General features: G+C 53.1%; 1 protein-coding gene across 2 annotated transcripts; it reads left to right on the top strand.

The window, feature by feature from the left end:
• Positions 1-16: 16 nt before the first annotated feature.
• Positions 17-11,705, top strand: ATG16L2 (autophagy related 16 like 2). Of its 2 annotated transcripts, none has more exons than XM_023521677.1 (16): positions 17-413; positions 4,370-4,443; positions 4,721-4,972; positions 5,144-5,209; positions 5,559-5,678; positions 6,645-6,707; positions 7,314-7,422; positions 7,801-7,906; positions 8,590-8,660; positions 8,938-9,009; positions 9,117-9,243; positions 9,577-9,682; positions 10,375-10,524; positions 10,772-10,819; positions 10,939-11,040; positions 11,386-11,705. In XM_023521677.1, exons 2-16 carry the CDS (start codon positions 4,370-4,372, stop codon positions 11,471-11,473), a joined length of 1,554 nt encoding a protein of 517 aa, XP_023377445.1. In that variant the 5' UTR covers positions 17-413; the 3' UTR covers positions 11,474-11,705. The 2 variants fall into 2 exon arrangements, with proteins under 2 accessions (XP_023377445.1, XP_023377446.1); XM_023521678.1 differs by having other exon boundaries at positions 19-413; positions 9,123-9,243.
• The last annotated feature ends 1,592 nt before the right edge of the window (positions 11,706-13,297 follow it).

The following is a 13,297-nucleotide window of genomic DNA, read 5'->3' as shown; positions in this document are numbered from 1 at the left end:
GCCTACAGAAGGGTCTTGCTGCCTATTCCAGAGAGGGAGTGAAGATGAGAAGCAGGAATGGGTTGGGACTCAAGAGTTGTGAGATGCTTCTTGAGGAGGGTCCCTGCCATGGAACTCAAGGCCTGGGGGACTCCCTGAGCTGAGGAGTTATGGGCAGCTTCAGCTTCTGGAGACGTGCTCTTTCCTCTACTGGCTTTCTGGCTTCCAACTTCCTTAGGAGAAAGTGCATGGGTTTGGCTTAAGGCTCCTCATACGTATCCCCTGAATGAATAGAGGGACAATGAGCACCACTCTTTTAATTGGTTGGCAGGGAGGAAGAGTCGGGGCCTGATACAGACCAAGTCTCATCGCCAGCCACTCTGAGGGTAAAGTGGCAAGAGGAGGAGGAGGGGCTCCGGCTGGTCTGTGGTGAGGTAGGCTGGGCAGGGGTCTGAGAGAGAATGGGGTGGGGCCAGGATCCAGGACTTTGGGGGCTGGGAGATGTGGTCCAAGGGAGCCAGCAAATGAGGGACATTCCCCAAGCCTTGAGGCTGGACAGGGGTGAAAGTGCCTCTAGCTTGGCTCTGGCAGCCCAGGATGAAGTGGGCTTCAATAGCAGTTGGAGGAAGTGAGAGCTCAGGGAGGAGGGTGAGGTATACAGGGCCCAGGTGGACTCTGTTTTCCCTTCAGGATGGTCCAGCCAGCTCCACTCACTACTTGCCCTGCCAAATCCAGGGCCCAGCACCAGTTGATTATTTAATACACATTTTCAGACTAAATGAGTAAGGTGGGCCACCTCCATGGCGGGTGTGCTACCTCTATCTGACACTGCTGCCCCCACCCCCCATGGTGTCTCTTGGCTTGTTACACCACACTCTCCTGGTTTACCTCTAATTTCCGTAGCTGTTGCTTCAGCTTCCTTCTCTGGCTCTTTTCCCTCTTCCCCTAGCCTCCTCCCTTTTCATGTGGATGTTCCTTGGAGCTCAGGTGGTTTCACTGACTCCCACAGCCTTGGAGACTTTGTTTGCTGACTTCCAGACCTGTCTGTAGCCCAGCCTTCACTTTTGAGCTCCAGACTCTCTCTCTTGCTCAGCTGATTTTTGGACTTCACATCTAAAGTCAGACTCATTATCACCTCTATAATAATATAGCCAACATCACATTGAAACGACTCCACACAGGCACTGTGCTATCTGTTATTTCAGCTCATCCTCCACAACTCCATGTTTACAGACGAAACTGAGGCTTAGCGAGGTGGAGCCAGGCTTTGAACTACCTCCCACATGCATCCACCTCTGTGTTCTCCATTAATTTTTTCAACAAATATTTATTGACAATTGATACATCCAAGGCACAGGGAATACAACAGTTAATAAGACCTGGCCCCACGGAGCTTCCAGTGCACTGGAGGAGACTGATAGGCCAGTGAACACATGCCACTTCACTTGCCCAACTAGTGTGGGAATGGGGTGTGAACCGAGTGAGCACCTCTCTCAGAGCTCTGTTGTAGTAGCAATTTGACATTTGAGAGGTTATTTTCAAACATCTGAACCCCCTTCTCGACAGTCAGTGCCCCAAGGCTTGAGATGCCTTTTTTGCTTCTATCACATCCCTGGGGCCTGTCTCCACAGTCCATGCTAATGAATATCTGTAGACTAAGTGATGAATGAAGTAGATCATGCCCCCTCCCTCCATTGATAGTTAGTCACCAGGCTGGAAACCTAGGGGCACCCCTGACCATTCCCAGCCTTCTGTTCTGAGCTAGTCACCAGCTAGTCATCCTGTCTCCAAATCCATCAACTTCTCTGTTTCCTGTACCATATCCAGCCTGGTCCAAGTTATCCTCATTCCTCCCTAAATGACTCCTCCCTTGGCACCCTCACCCATTCTCCATACAGCACTCAGTGATATATTTTAATAATAAAAATGACTTCCATTAAAAAAAGACAAGTAATATACAATACATGGCTTGTTGTGAATATTTCAAAGAGAACAAAGCCCAGAGAGTACAAAAGTAAAAGCCCCTTTTACCACATCTCCCTATTATCAGTTTTGTGTGTATATATCTATATCCTGCCACTCTCTTGTCTCTGAGCTCATGGTTCCCTTTGTTTGGGGGTAATTCCACACACCCTTCGCCCTCAGCACTCCCTTACTTTTTCATACACCAGTCAGCTCTCACTGGATATGCCAAGGGATGAGGAGGGGCTTTTTCTTTAGTTCTTAGTACTGTTTCACATATCAAAGCAAGCAGGTAACATTTTTTTTTATTTTTAAATAGTTATCGATTCACAGGAAGCTGCAAAGACAGTACAGAGAGGTCCTGTGTACTCTTTACCCAGTTTCCCCAATTGGTTACATCTTATGTAACTACAGCACACACAACCAGGAAATTGATATTGGTATGAAGTGTATATAATTCTTTGTCATTTTGTCACATGTGTAGATTTGTGTGACTATCAAGATATAGCACTATTTCATCACCACAGAGATCTCTCTCTTGCTACCCTGTTTTTGTCACAACATTCCCCTCTCCCCCAACCAGTGGTTAACTCCTGGTAACCACTAATCTATTATTAGAGTTTTGAAAAGCATCAGATAAAAAAAATATTGAATATGAAAATATCAGTGAAAGTAAATGACAGGTGAGGAAGTGGAAGTGGTAGTCAGATTGCTTAGTGGTGAAAGGAATTATGTTATAAACTACGTCAGCTATGAAAGTCGGCCTCCCTGCCTTGCATGTGCAGGGCTCCTTGTTCACAGATTGCTGGGACCTGGGACAAGCTTCTGTCCCTTTTGGGGCCCTCAGTTTTGTAACTTGTTGAATGAGGAAATGGGCCCCTCAATCTGAGGGGCAATCTCCTGACTATATTTTGCCGTTATAGACAGTTCGAGGATTTAGTTTCACTCTTGCATCTCATTTGATCCCTCCAACAACGTATTTTCATTTACAAATGAGACTTAGGTCTCCAAGGAACCAGAATTACCCAAGGTCACACAGTAAGTCAGAAGTAGAGTCTGGCCTAGAGTCCGTAATTTCTGAACCATCTCTGGTCCTTCACACTCTGTGATACTAGGACTCTGGTTGCGTAAATTTAGAGAGGCAATGAAGGGGGCTGTGCTTCGCAAACTGTAAGAGAAAGAACAGAAAGATGCGGGACCGTCACGTTACGATTTCTGTTATCTTGGTTGAAGCGCCCTCATGTGTCTCTCCCAAGTCATTCGGTTTGCGCAGGCGCTCTTTGATGTTTACGGACGCCGCGAGGTCCTGCCTTTGAGCCTGCCCCTCCCGCCAGGGGCCGTCCAAAGGCCCTCAAGCTACTCGTGTCACTGCACCAACCTTGCTCCTCAATGTGTCCTTCACCAGGCCCACATGAGAACAGGAACAAGTTAGCAATAGAGCCCCCAGCCTTGGTTATTTCCTCATGTTCCTCTTGCCACACTGGTGGGAACTGCTTTTATTGGGGTTTGTCTCTCCCACCGATCCCTCAGCTCCAAAGGGTGAGAGTTGAGCTTTACCTCTAAGGCTTCCCCAGCTCTTGGCTCTTGGTTGAAGGATTGTTCATGACATAGGAGTATAGATGAGATGACCTTCACCCCCACTCATGTGCTGTGGGGCATCTCAAGTATTCAGTCTAGGCCCTGTGCTCCCACAGTCCATTCCTGTTCCTTAGCCTGTGTGCCTCTGCTGAGGGCTCTTTGTTACTCTCCGGATGTTTTGCTTGGGTAAGTGGAGGGTTGGAGAGGTGGGGAACAGAACCCACATCCCTTGAACCCCTCCTGTGGACCAGCCCTTTACTTGGAGCATAACGTTAGGTGGCTTGGGTTCCAATATCAGTTCTGCCACTTAGCTACGTAACTTTGAGCAAGAAACTTAATCTCTCTGTGTTGATGTTCTTGTCTGTAAAATGGGAAGAATGGCAGTACCTACCTGTGTTGTTACAGGGATTAAAAGAGGTAATATATGTAGAATGCTCAGAACAAGGCATGGCACACATAAGTGCTATATAAAAAAATTTAAAATTTGCCATTATTTGAAATACTATTTCTTATAATAATTCCTTGTTACCATATTAGGTAAGCACTATCATTTCCAATTTACAGATGGAAAAACAGAACAGGTTCAGAGAGGTTGAATGACTACCCCAGGGTCACAGAAAATTAGTGGGGATGCCAGATTTGAAACTCTGGTGTTTAGATTCCAGAGTCTAAGTCCCCTCTATTGTTCTAGGAAATGGCAGTGCATTCCCCATAGTGCATTCCTGTGCAAGACCCTAAGTTTACCTGCGCCTCAACTTGCTTTTCAATAAGGGGGCGGGTGGGTGGAGTAGCAGACCCTGGCTGAAGTCCTACACAGAAGCCCACCTGTCTGGCCCCTAACTGCCCCCAGATGGCATACCAGGTGGTGGAGAAGAGCGCAGCCCTGGGCTCCCTGGAGTCGGAGCTGGAGGAGCGGCAACGCAGGTGAGGCGCCGGCGGGTGCCAGAGGGACCGTGCCCACCTCTGGGAGGCTCCGGGCCATCTCTGCCTGGGAGGGGGTACGGAGTGAGCCCGCGTGTCTCCAGCAGGGCCGACAGCTTTCCCCACGTCCCCAAACTCCCGGAGCCGCAGGAGTTGAGGAGGGAAGGCTGGGTGGGAGACTTGCTTTAGCTGCCTGGCTGGCGCGTGGCCACAGGCAAGTCTGCCCCAGCTCTGAGACCCATCCCCCCTGGGCAGTGATGTTGGTTTGCTCCTGCTCCAGGCTGGCGGCTTTGGAGGCCCGCGTGACACAGCTGCAGGAGGCGCGGGCGCAGCACGCTCAGCAGGTGGACGCTCTGCAGGCGCGGAACGCGGCTCAGCGGGCGGCCTATGAGGCGCTGCGCGCGCACGCCGGACTCCAGGAGGCGGCATTGCGCAGGCTCGAGGAAGAGGCGCAAGACCTGCTGGAGAGGCTGGTGCAACGCAAGGCGCGCGCCGCTGCGGAGCGCAACTTGCGCAACGAGCGCCGGGAGAAGTGAGAGCGCTGGGCCCCACCCCTCGGGGAAGCGAGCGGTCACGCCCCTTGTCTTGGAGGTGAACGAGACTCCCGCGCACCTTCCCCCAGGGCAAGGACCCACCCGGCCTTGCCCTCGCAGGAAGGCGGCAGAGTCCCGCTCCCGGCTCCTAGGAATATTTTCTCCCCCAGGGCCAAGCAGGCGCGGGTGTCCCAGGAGCTGAAGAAAGCCGCCAAGCGGACAGTGAGCATCAGCGAGTAAGAGTGGGGATGTGCCGGGAGCCTCAGCCACCGGCTCTGCCCCTCGTGCTCTGGAGCGCTCTCCCTGCTTTCGGGCCGTTGCCTCCAGTTCTACCCTGCCCCACACCTGCCTGCGGTCACTCATGTACCTGACCCCACGTGTGCACAGCCACGGTCCCCGGGTCCCCGGGTCCCCATGTAGACCGAGCTCACAGGACACGTAGACACGTGAGGTCATAGGAGCCAACACGTTGGGCCCTTCACATGTGCACTTACCGGGTCGGCACTTCTTCACCATATCAGGCACTGGGGCAGGGAGGAATTGGCTTGGTCCGTTCACCTTCTTGAGTTCCATTCCCTTTCCCAGGAACCCAGACACCCTAGGAGATGGAATCAGGGAGGGGGCCGAGATGACTCCAGCCCTGCCTGCTGAGCCAGAGTTTCTGGATAGTGAGGCTGGTGAGAAGTGGAAGAAGAGGGCCTTCAGGTGAGGACTGTCCCAGCGCTTTAAGCTGGGCCCACCCCAGAGTCTTCCTCTAGGACCTTAAGCCACCTCTTGGGTTGGGAGGGGCCTTGGGAAGATTCTGGAATACAGCTCATGCTTCCCAGGACAGGCTTGATCTCCACTGGGGTTGGGTGTCAGGTTAGTGAAAGGGAGAGAAACTGTGGTGAAGGCCCTGGGCTCAGCTGTCACAGGCATGTGTTTGCATACATAGGGACATGAGAGCACATGAGTGTGCAAGCCTGGATGAGCATACTTGAGTATGTATGAACATCTGAGCATGTGGAGATATGTGAGTTCACATGGTTGGACCTGATTGGGGATTCAGTCCTTGGGCTCCTCCCCTCATCCCCCCCTCCCCCCGCACCCCGCATCTGTCTTCATTTGCCTGGCGTTGAGGCTGCAGCTCCTTCCCCCATTCTCCAACCTGAAAGTTCTCCTCAAGCCCTTCCTTACAGGTTACTGTATCCAGGCCTGAAGGAATTTGGGGAGGGGCATGATACACTGGTCCCCAAAGCCCTTGGCAGCCCTGTGGGCCAAGTCATCCCAGGACACAGCTCCTGGGCATTTTTGAGGACTCAGCAGGCCTAAGTTGCTCCATGCACCTGCCCCCAACCTTATGCTATCCCAGCCTGGGGGCACCTTCACCACCACCTCCTCCACAGGCCCCAGCTAAGTGTCCCAGGAACTTTTGTTGGAGGTACTTTGGCAGTGAGGCGATTCTTACTATCATGAAGGAAACTTTGGGAGACTTCATTGCCAACTTCCTCCCTGCCTCCACTTTCTTGGGACTGCTCTGGGTCATCCTGCTCCTCTGGTCTTGGAGGAGTCAAGTTCTCATCCTGAGCTCAAGAAGTTAAGAGCCCTCAAGTCCTTGGCAGAGTGTAGAAATGAATGACTGCTCTCTGCACACCTACCAGCTAGTTCCTTAGCCTCTCGATTTTGCCCCAGGTCTGCCTCTGCCACCTCTCTGACGCTGTCCCGCTGTGTTGATGTGGTGAAGGGGCTTCTGGAGTAAGTATGTGTGTGCACTGACATGTATATGAAAGGGTGGGGCCCCTTGGAGCCCTATGTGGCTCCTGGAGTCCAGACTTGGTCTGTGTATGCGCCTTGGTCTATCCATTCGTGTTTTGCCCAGCAGTCTGCATGAGTCTCTCTGCTGAGCCTCAGAGGCAGGAGCTGGGTGCATGGCCTCATTTTGAGCCCCTGCTTGGCTATCCTTCAGGTTCTGTCCCTCATCCAGTTTCCTCACAGAGGACCAAGAGTGCTAGCCTGAGGGCAGACAGGAACTCCCACTCAGTTGGGAAACTGAGGCTCAGAAATGTCAGGGGATCTTTCAGGGTCACAGAGCCAGCAGTGTCAAGGCCAGGGCTGGAACCCCAGCCCCAAGATTTCTCTGCATCCACTTACCTTGCCCTGTTTCTGTGCTTTTCTTTGTGCTCCTTTCATCTCCACACTGACAGGGGTTAGAGGCCGGGTTGGGGACCTTGCTTGCTGTACCTCCTGGCCATGTTCTGCCGTCTTTCATGTCTGCTTTCTGTTGTTGCTGTCTCCTCAGGAGAGCTTGAGGCTCTCCTGTCAGAAGGGCTTGCTGAATGCCCTCCTGATCCCCACCCCCAGTTTCAAGAAGAGGAGAGGCCACTCAATTGGGGGAGCCCCTGAGCAGCGATACCAGAGCATCCCTGTGTGCGTGGCCGCCCGACTTCCAACCTGGGCTCAGGATGTGCTGGTAAGGAAGAGCTGGGCCACATGCCTGCGGTGCTGATATGGGGAGTTTGGGTTCCAGGGCTGGTCTGAAGAGGCCAGGAAAACGGGGCTAGGCTCCTGGGCAGGATCGGGAGTTTTTCTGCCACAGCTTGTGGTGGGATTCCCCTCAGTCTTTTATAATGAGGGTGTGGACTGGAGAAGGAGAAACAGGAGGCTGGGAGACCAGAAGGCCAGTTGGTGGAGTAGAGGGTAGCGTGGTGGTTGGCTGCTGCAGGGGTCTACGTAGAGGTTACAAGACCCTCTGGTGTGTATAGGCACGCATTAGAGAGAGCCTGTGAGCATGTACAAAGAGGCCTGCATGGCAAGTACCAGGGGCACCAACCTCCTCTTTTCTCCACAGGATGCCCACCTCTCTGAGGTCAATGCTGTTCTTTTTGGACCCAACAGCAGCCTCCTGGCCACTGGAGGGGCTGACCGTCTCATCCACCTCTGGAATGTTGTGGGAGGTGAGGGTCCCTGTCCTGTGGGCCAACCCGGTGCTTTCTCTCCAACCACCATCCCCACAGCTTGCTCCTTTGTGGGCAGAGGTCTTGGATTTCTTTATTTTTCCTCACCTGGAACAGTCTTGTGGGCAGTAGCCAGATGACCCCTTGGCAAGAGTTCTGGGCTCACTGTTCTGAAGAAGGGTAGAGCCTCCCAGTTCCTGGGGTCTAGGCCTGCAGGATAGGGAGGGTTGAGCTCAGATGGTTGCTGTTAGGAGAGGTAGGGGTCTGCCCTTGAGGAGCAGGTCCTTGGTGTCTACCAGACCACTTCTGTTATCACTTGAGCTCTCAGAACTCAGGAGACCATTAGTTGGCTACCCTAGGCTCTGTAGAGGGGTATGTACTGGGGAGTCAGAGCTGGCTCTTGGAGGCTTCTTAGAGGAGGCCTGGCCCTGGCTTGCTGCATGACCTAGGGACAGGCCTTTTTCTCTGGTCCTTTCCAGTCCTCTGAGAGGACAAGCTGCTCCCCTAGGGCTCCCTGCTGGCAATTTGGGAAGATGCAGCCTTCAGCCCAGGCCCCTAGAACAGATCCAGCAATTCTGTCCTCTAACTTAGGAAAGATTGATTTTCCCACTCCTGGTTCCAGCTTCTCATTTTCATGAGGTTAGTGACCTCATTGTACCTGTCCCTTCCTCTGGTCCCCCCAGGTCGTCTGGAGGCCAACCACACCCTTGAAGGAGCTGGCGGCAGCATCACCAGTGTGGACTTTGACCCTTCGGTGAGTCCACTGAGTGGCATAGGATGTCCACCTCCCTCAGTCTCCATTGCCAGGCAGGTGGGGGCCCTAGGACCTGCGGGAACACATGGACATCCTAGTACCCAGCCTTTAGGCTCGTACACAAATCCTCCTCCCTGGGCCCAGGGGCTCCTTGGTCTGCCTAGGGGACCTGGGCTATGGGAAGCTCAGAGGCAGTCCTGCCCTAGCTCTTTGGCCTGAGGGATGTTGCCTCTGGCCAGGCTCAGGTCTAGGACCTCTCCCACTCCCATCTCTCTAGGGCTCCCAGGTATTGGCAGCTACTTACAATCAGGCCGCTCAGCTCTGGAAGGTGGGAGAGGCACAGTCCAAGGTGAGGTCTGACTGGGGAGGCAGCCTGGGGGTCAGGGGTCATGCTTTGGCCTGGAAGGGGGTTGTTATGGAGTTTTGGCCATGCCCTTAATTTATATTTGTGATGAGGGGCAGGAGACACTGTCTGGACACACAGACAAGGTGACAGCTGCCAAATTCAAGCTAACACGGCATCAGGCGGTGACTGGGAGCCGAGACCGGACAGTGAAGGAGTGGGACCTTGGCCGTGCCTACTGTGAGGCCCAGCCCCACCCCACTCCCTACCCTTTGGAGACCCCCTCCCCACAAAGCTGAGCCATAAGAGACCTCAACCTGCTCTCTAGGAGTGATTCTGAGATTCATAGGCATTTGGGGTGAAACTTCTCAAAGTCCCTTCTTCTCTGGCTCCCATTGGTGCTTTCTGCCAGTTTCTTGGTGACAGGCTTTGGGCTGGGAAGCAGGGGATCCCAGGTTCTAGTTTTGGGAGGATACTGTCCATTGGGGGCTCCTGGGCTTTGGCTTCTCATATGTCTAGTGGGCTGGCTCTTGACAACCCTCCTCTGAGACTGGGGCTCTCCTTGTTCCTTAGGCTCCAGGACCATCAATGTTCTTTCCTACTGTAATGACGTGGTGTGTGGGGACCATGTCATCATTAGTGGCCACAATGACCAGAAGATCCGGTTCTGGGACAGCAGGTGACAGGAGTGGGCTATGGGTAGTAGAGGCATCGGGACAGAGGTCCTGCTTTCTCTTTCTTTTCTCTGGCCATGGAGTTGTGGAGGGTACTTCGGGGAAGTGAAGCTGTGATGGCCTCTCTGTGCTGGGCTTAGCCCCTTGAAGGCTCAGCTGGGGGACCTGTGCCACCTTAGTGGTTCTCAGTCCAACCACTGGACTCTGCTTGAGCCTTGACAACCAAGATGCAGAAGCTCCTTTTTTACATTTAGTTACCAATTTTTAATCAAAAGGAACATAAGTTTTAGTTTTTTGTTTTTTTTTTTAAATCTAACAGCTCAACATTAAGTTTGATTGGTTTATAAAAGCCAGGGCTGGATCCAGTGCCTGGCCTGTCTCAGGCTTCTCATTACTGGTGGGTACTGATTGCTGTTTGAAACCCTTCTCTCTCACGCACATACATGTAAAGGCAGACTTCCATTACTTTCCCTCTGGCACTTAGTTTAGTGACCCAAGTGTTGCAGGGGCTTCAGCTTTGAGTCAGGGGCTGCCTAAGTTCCTGTTGGAGGGAGCTGGCTGCAGTGAGAGATTAGTCCCCGTCAGCCTTGCTCCTGTACTCTGAGACCAGCAGTGCCTCTGGACTTCATTAGCTTGTCATGAGTGGCCCTGTCAGGGTGGGCTGCTCCTTATCCCCATCTCTGCTCTTGCTCCTCAGGGGGCCCCGCTGCATCCAGGTCATCCCTGTGCAAGGCCGGGTCACCTCCCTGAGCCTCAGCCATGATCAGCTGCATCTACTCAGCTGTTCTCGTGATGATACACTCAAGGTCATCGACCTGCGTGTCAGCAATATCCGCCAGGTGTTCAGGTACCTGCCTTGTGGCCACTCATCCTTTAGCTTCGGCTGGGGCAGCTAGGCCTCTCATTCCCTGTAAAAAGGCCCTCCAGGGCCTGTCAACAGGGTTTTGGCGGGGGGGCCCTCCCTAGAGGCCTTTCTGAACCAGGGCCTGCTGAGTGCCCAAACCCTTGATGGAGAGAGGAAGCTCTTGAAATTTCTGGCTGAGGGCAGGGACTGATGGCCACCTCCATTGTGATCTGACTCTGTCTGTCCTCAGTGCTGATGGCTTCAAGTGCGGTTCTGACTGGACCAAAGCCGTGTTCAGGTGTGTCTGTGAAAGCACATGCCTCTGCCCGAGTGTGCCCCAGTTTGACTGTGTGTCAGTGTGTGTGTGTGTCCTCACCTCTGATCTCCTCTTCTCTTGCTCTGCTGTGAACACTATAGTCCGGACAGAAGCTATGCACTCGCAGGTTCCTGGGATGGAGCCCTTTATATCTGGGATGTAGACACTGGAAAATTGAAGAAGAGCCTACGGGGACCCCACTGGTGAGCATGGCCACCACCCGTCCACCTGCCCACCCCAGCCTCAAGGCCATTGCTGCCCTAGCCCCAGTCCTGCTGAGCCAATTCTAGGTTCTGACACGCTTAGGCCCTGGAACCCCCAGCCCTCATTCCCACACGTTCCACTTCCCAGAGCCCTTCACAGTTCACAAGGTGCCTTTCCACATGGTCTTGGCTCCACCTCACCATAGCCCTGTGAGCCCATTCTACAGGTGAGGAAATGGGCTCAGAGAGGGTCTCAAACTGCCCAGGTCCAGTGATGAGGGGCAGCACCAGGCTGCGGGCCCAGCTCCTGGTGCACCCCTGAAACCTCGCCCTCCTTCTCCTCAGTGCTGCTGTCAACGCCGTGGCCTGGTGCTACTCCGGGAGCCATGTGGTGAGCGTAGACCAAGCCAGAAAGGTTGTGCTCTGGCACTAGTGTGCACAACCTCCTGCCTGGGCTGGAGCTCTGGTCCGAAGTCTGAAGCCAGAGAACAGCTTCCCACTACTCCATCTGGTTCCAGGGCCAGCGGGCAGGTGGGGTGGGGGTAGAGGGTTGGGGGATGGCCTCAGGGTATTTAGTTGGGACGAAGGCCTGGCAGGACCTGGCCTGTTTGTTTAAAAAAAAAAAACAGTGTGGTTTGGTGGAGATTACAGTATTTTTATGTTAATCTCTGTCTCCTCACTTTCTCTGCCAAAAGTGGCATCTAAACTGGTATCTGCTTTACTCTTTGCAGCATTTAGGGAACAGAGAGACGTTTGGGCTGGTGCCTTGAGAAGATCGGGGCTTGGCCCCCTTTCTTCCTTCTGCAGAGCTGGACAGAGCTCGTCCTGCCACTGTGCTGTTCAAGTCTAAGAGGACACAGCATGAAGAAAGGCCAGAGGCAGCAAAAGGCAGTGGCTCTTAGAGCCATGAGAATTTCACCTTTGGTCTGAGCTGGTCCTGAGGCCAAGTCAACACCTTGGACCCTCCTGCTTCAGGCATGCAGGGTAGACTGAGGCTGAAGAAGGACCATGGGAGTCCAAGGAGGGAGCAGGGGAAGTAGTCCAGAAGAGCTCTGGTAGAAAGTGTCCTAACAAACTGGAGAGTGATGTCAAGTACTTGGTATACCAGGTCTGCCTTTAGACCAGCCATGTTCTTGCTCCAGAGGCAGAACCTGGAGCGGCAGGGCATAGCCTGTGTGTGTCTGTCTGTGAGTCTGGGAGGGCAGCGGTGGGTTGGGCCTGGGTCTGGGCTTTCACTTACATTGGCATCACATATATTCTGCACAACAAGCCTCTGAAGTACAAGGCAGACCCAACAGGGTAGAGTCTGGGCACCCTACTTCCTTCACCAACCTGGGGTATGGTGGAGGAGTCAGCAGGACGGTCATTGCCAGTCATGAGGGAGCAGAGGGGATTTTCATCCTTGAATGATGGGGGCTGCCTTCTGGGGGTCTACTCAGCTGCTAATCAAAGTCTTTACTCTAGAACTCGCAGCCTCCTTCTTTATGATCTTGCAGTCTTCCTTGGGGGACTCTTTGCCAGTCCCAATTTTCAGAATGGGCGACAGAGAGCTAAAAGCCTGGACTCCTCAGCCAGATTGTCTGGGGATGAATCTCAGTTCCACTATTTAGTAGCTGAATGGTTTTGAGAAAGTTACTTAACATTTCTGTGCCTCAGTTTCCTCCTCAAAGGTCGTAAGGACTCCACGTGTTAGTATTTAATGTAAAGCTTCTGGCACATGTCAAAGGCTATGTAAGAGTTGGTTAAACACCCATATCTACACTGCTAATGCCCAGATCACTCACTGCTCTTGGCCACCCAGCTCTCCTCTAAGCTCTAGGTTACATATCTAGCTGCCTCCTGGGCCTCATCTCCTGCTGATATAAGCTCTTCTCCTCACACCCCACATCCTCTTGGCACCAAGGCCTGGGGCCGCTGTGTCTAACTCTCATTTCCATACCTGCTGCCACTACAGGCCAACTTCTAGACCTGCTGTCGTCCCACCCAGTCCTCTCTGCCATGGTGACCTTCTAAGGTGTCATGGTCACATGTGCAACCCCCTGGCATTCCCATGCTGCCTACAGAGAAACTTCTTGGCATGCATTTCAGAGCACCTGGAGCTACCCTGCTGATTTCAGCTGCATCTTTATTTTTTTTGCTACTCTTGTGCCTTACATGTGTTTTCTTCTATGCTCAGTGCTCTTCCCTCCCAGGCCCTAATTCACCTTTATCCTTCAGGATCCTCTCACTGAAAGCCCTCTCTCACCTGCCAGGCTGG

This window comes from Pteropus vampyrus, unplaced genomic scaffold, assembly GCF_000151845.1.
Source record: "Pteropus vampyrus isolate Shadow unplaced genomic scaffold, Pvam_2.0 Scaffold311, whole genome shotgun sequence".
NCBI lineage: Eukaryota > Metazoa > Chordata > Mammalia > Chiroptera > Pteropodidae > Pteropus > Pteropus vampyrus.
This window is presented reverse-complemented; position numbering and strand designations above follow the sequence as displayed.

Bases quoted from the DNA above. Each gene is read 5' to 3' on its own strand.
- ATG16L2 (XM_023521677.1), top strand. From the start codon at position 4,370: ATGGCATACCAGGTGGTGGAGAAGAGCGCAGCCCTGGGCTCCCTGGAG. The intron at 6,708-7,313 runs GTAAGTATGTGT...CCCCACCCCCAG, and splicing joins GTGGTGAAGGGGCTTCTGGA to TTTCAAGAAGAGGAGAGGCC. The intron at 8,661-8,937 runs GTGAGTCCACTG...CCATCTCTCTAG, and splicing joins GTGTGGACTTTGACCCTTCG to GGCTCCCAGGTATTGGCAGC.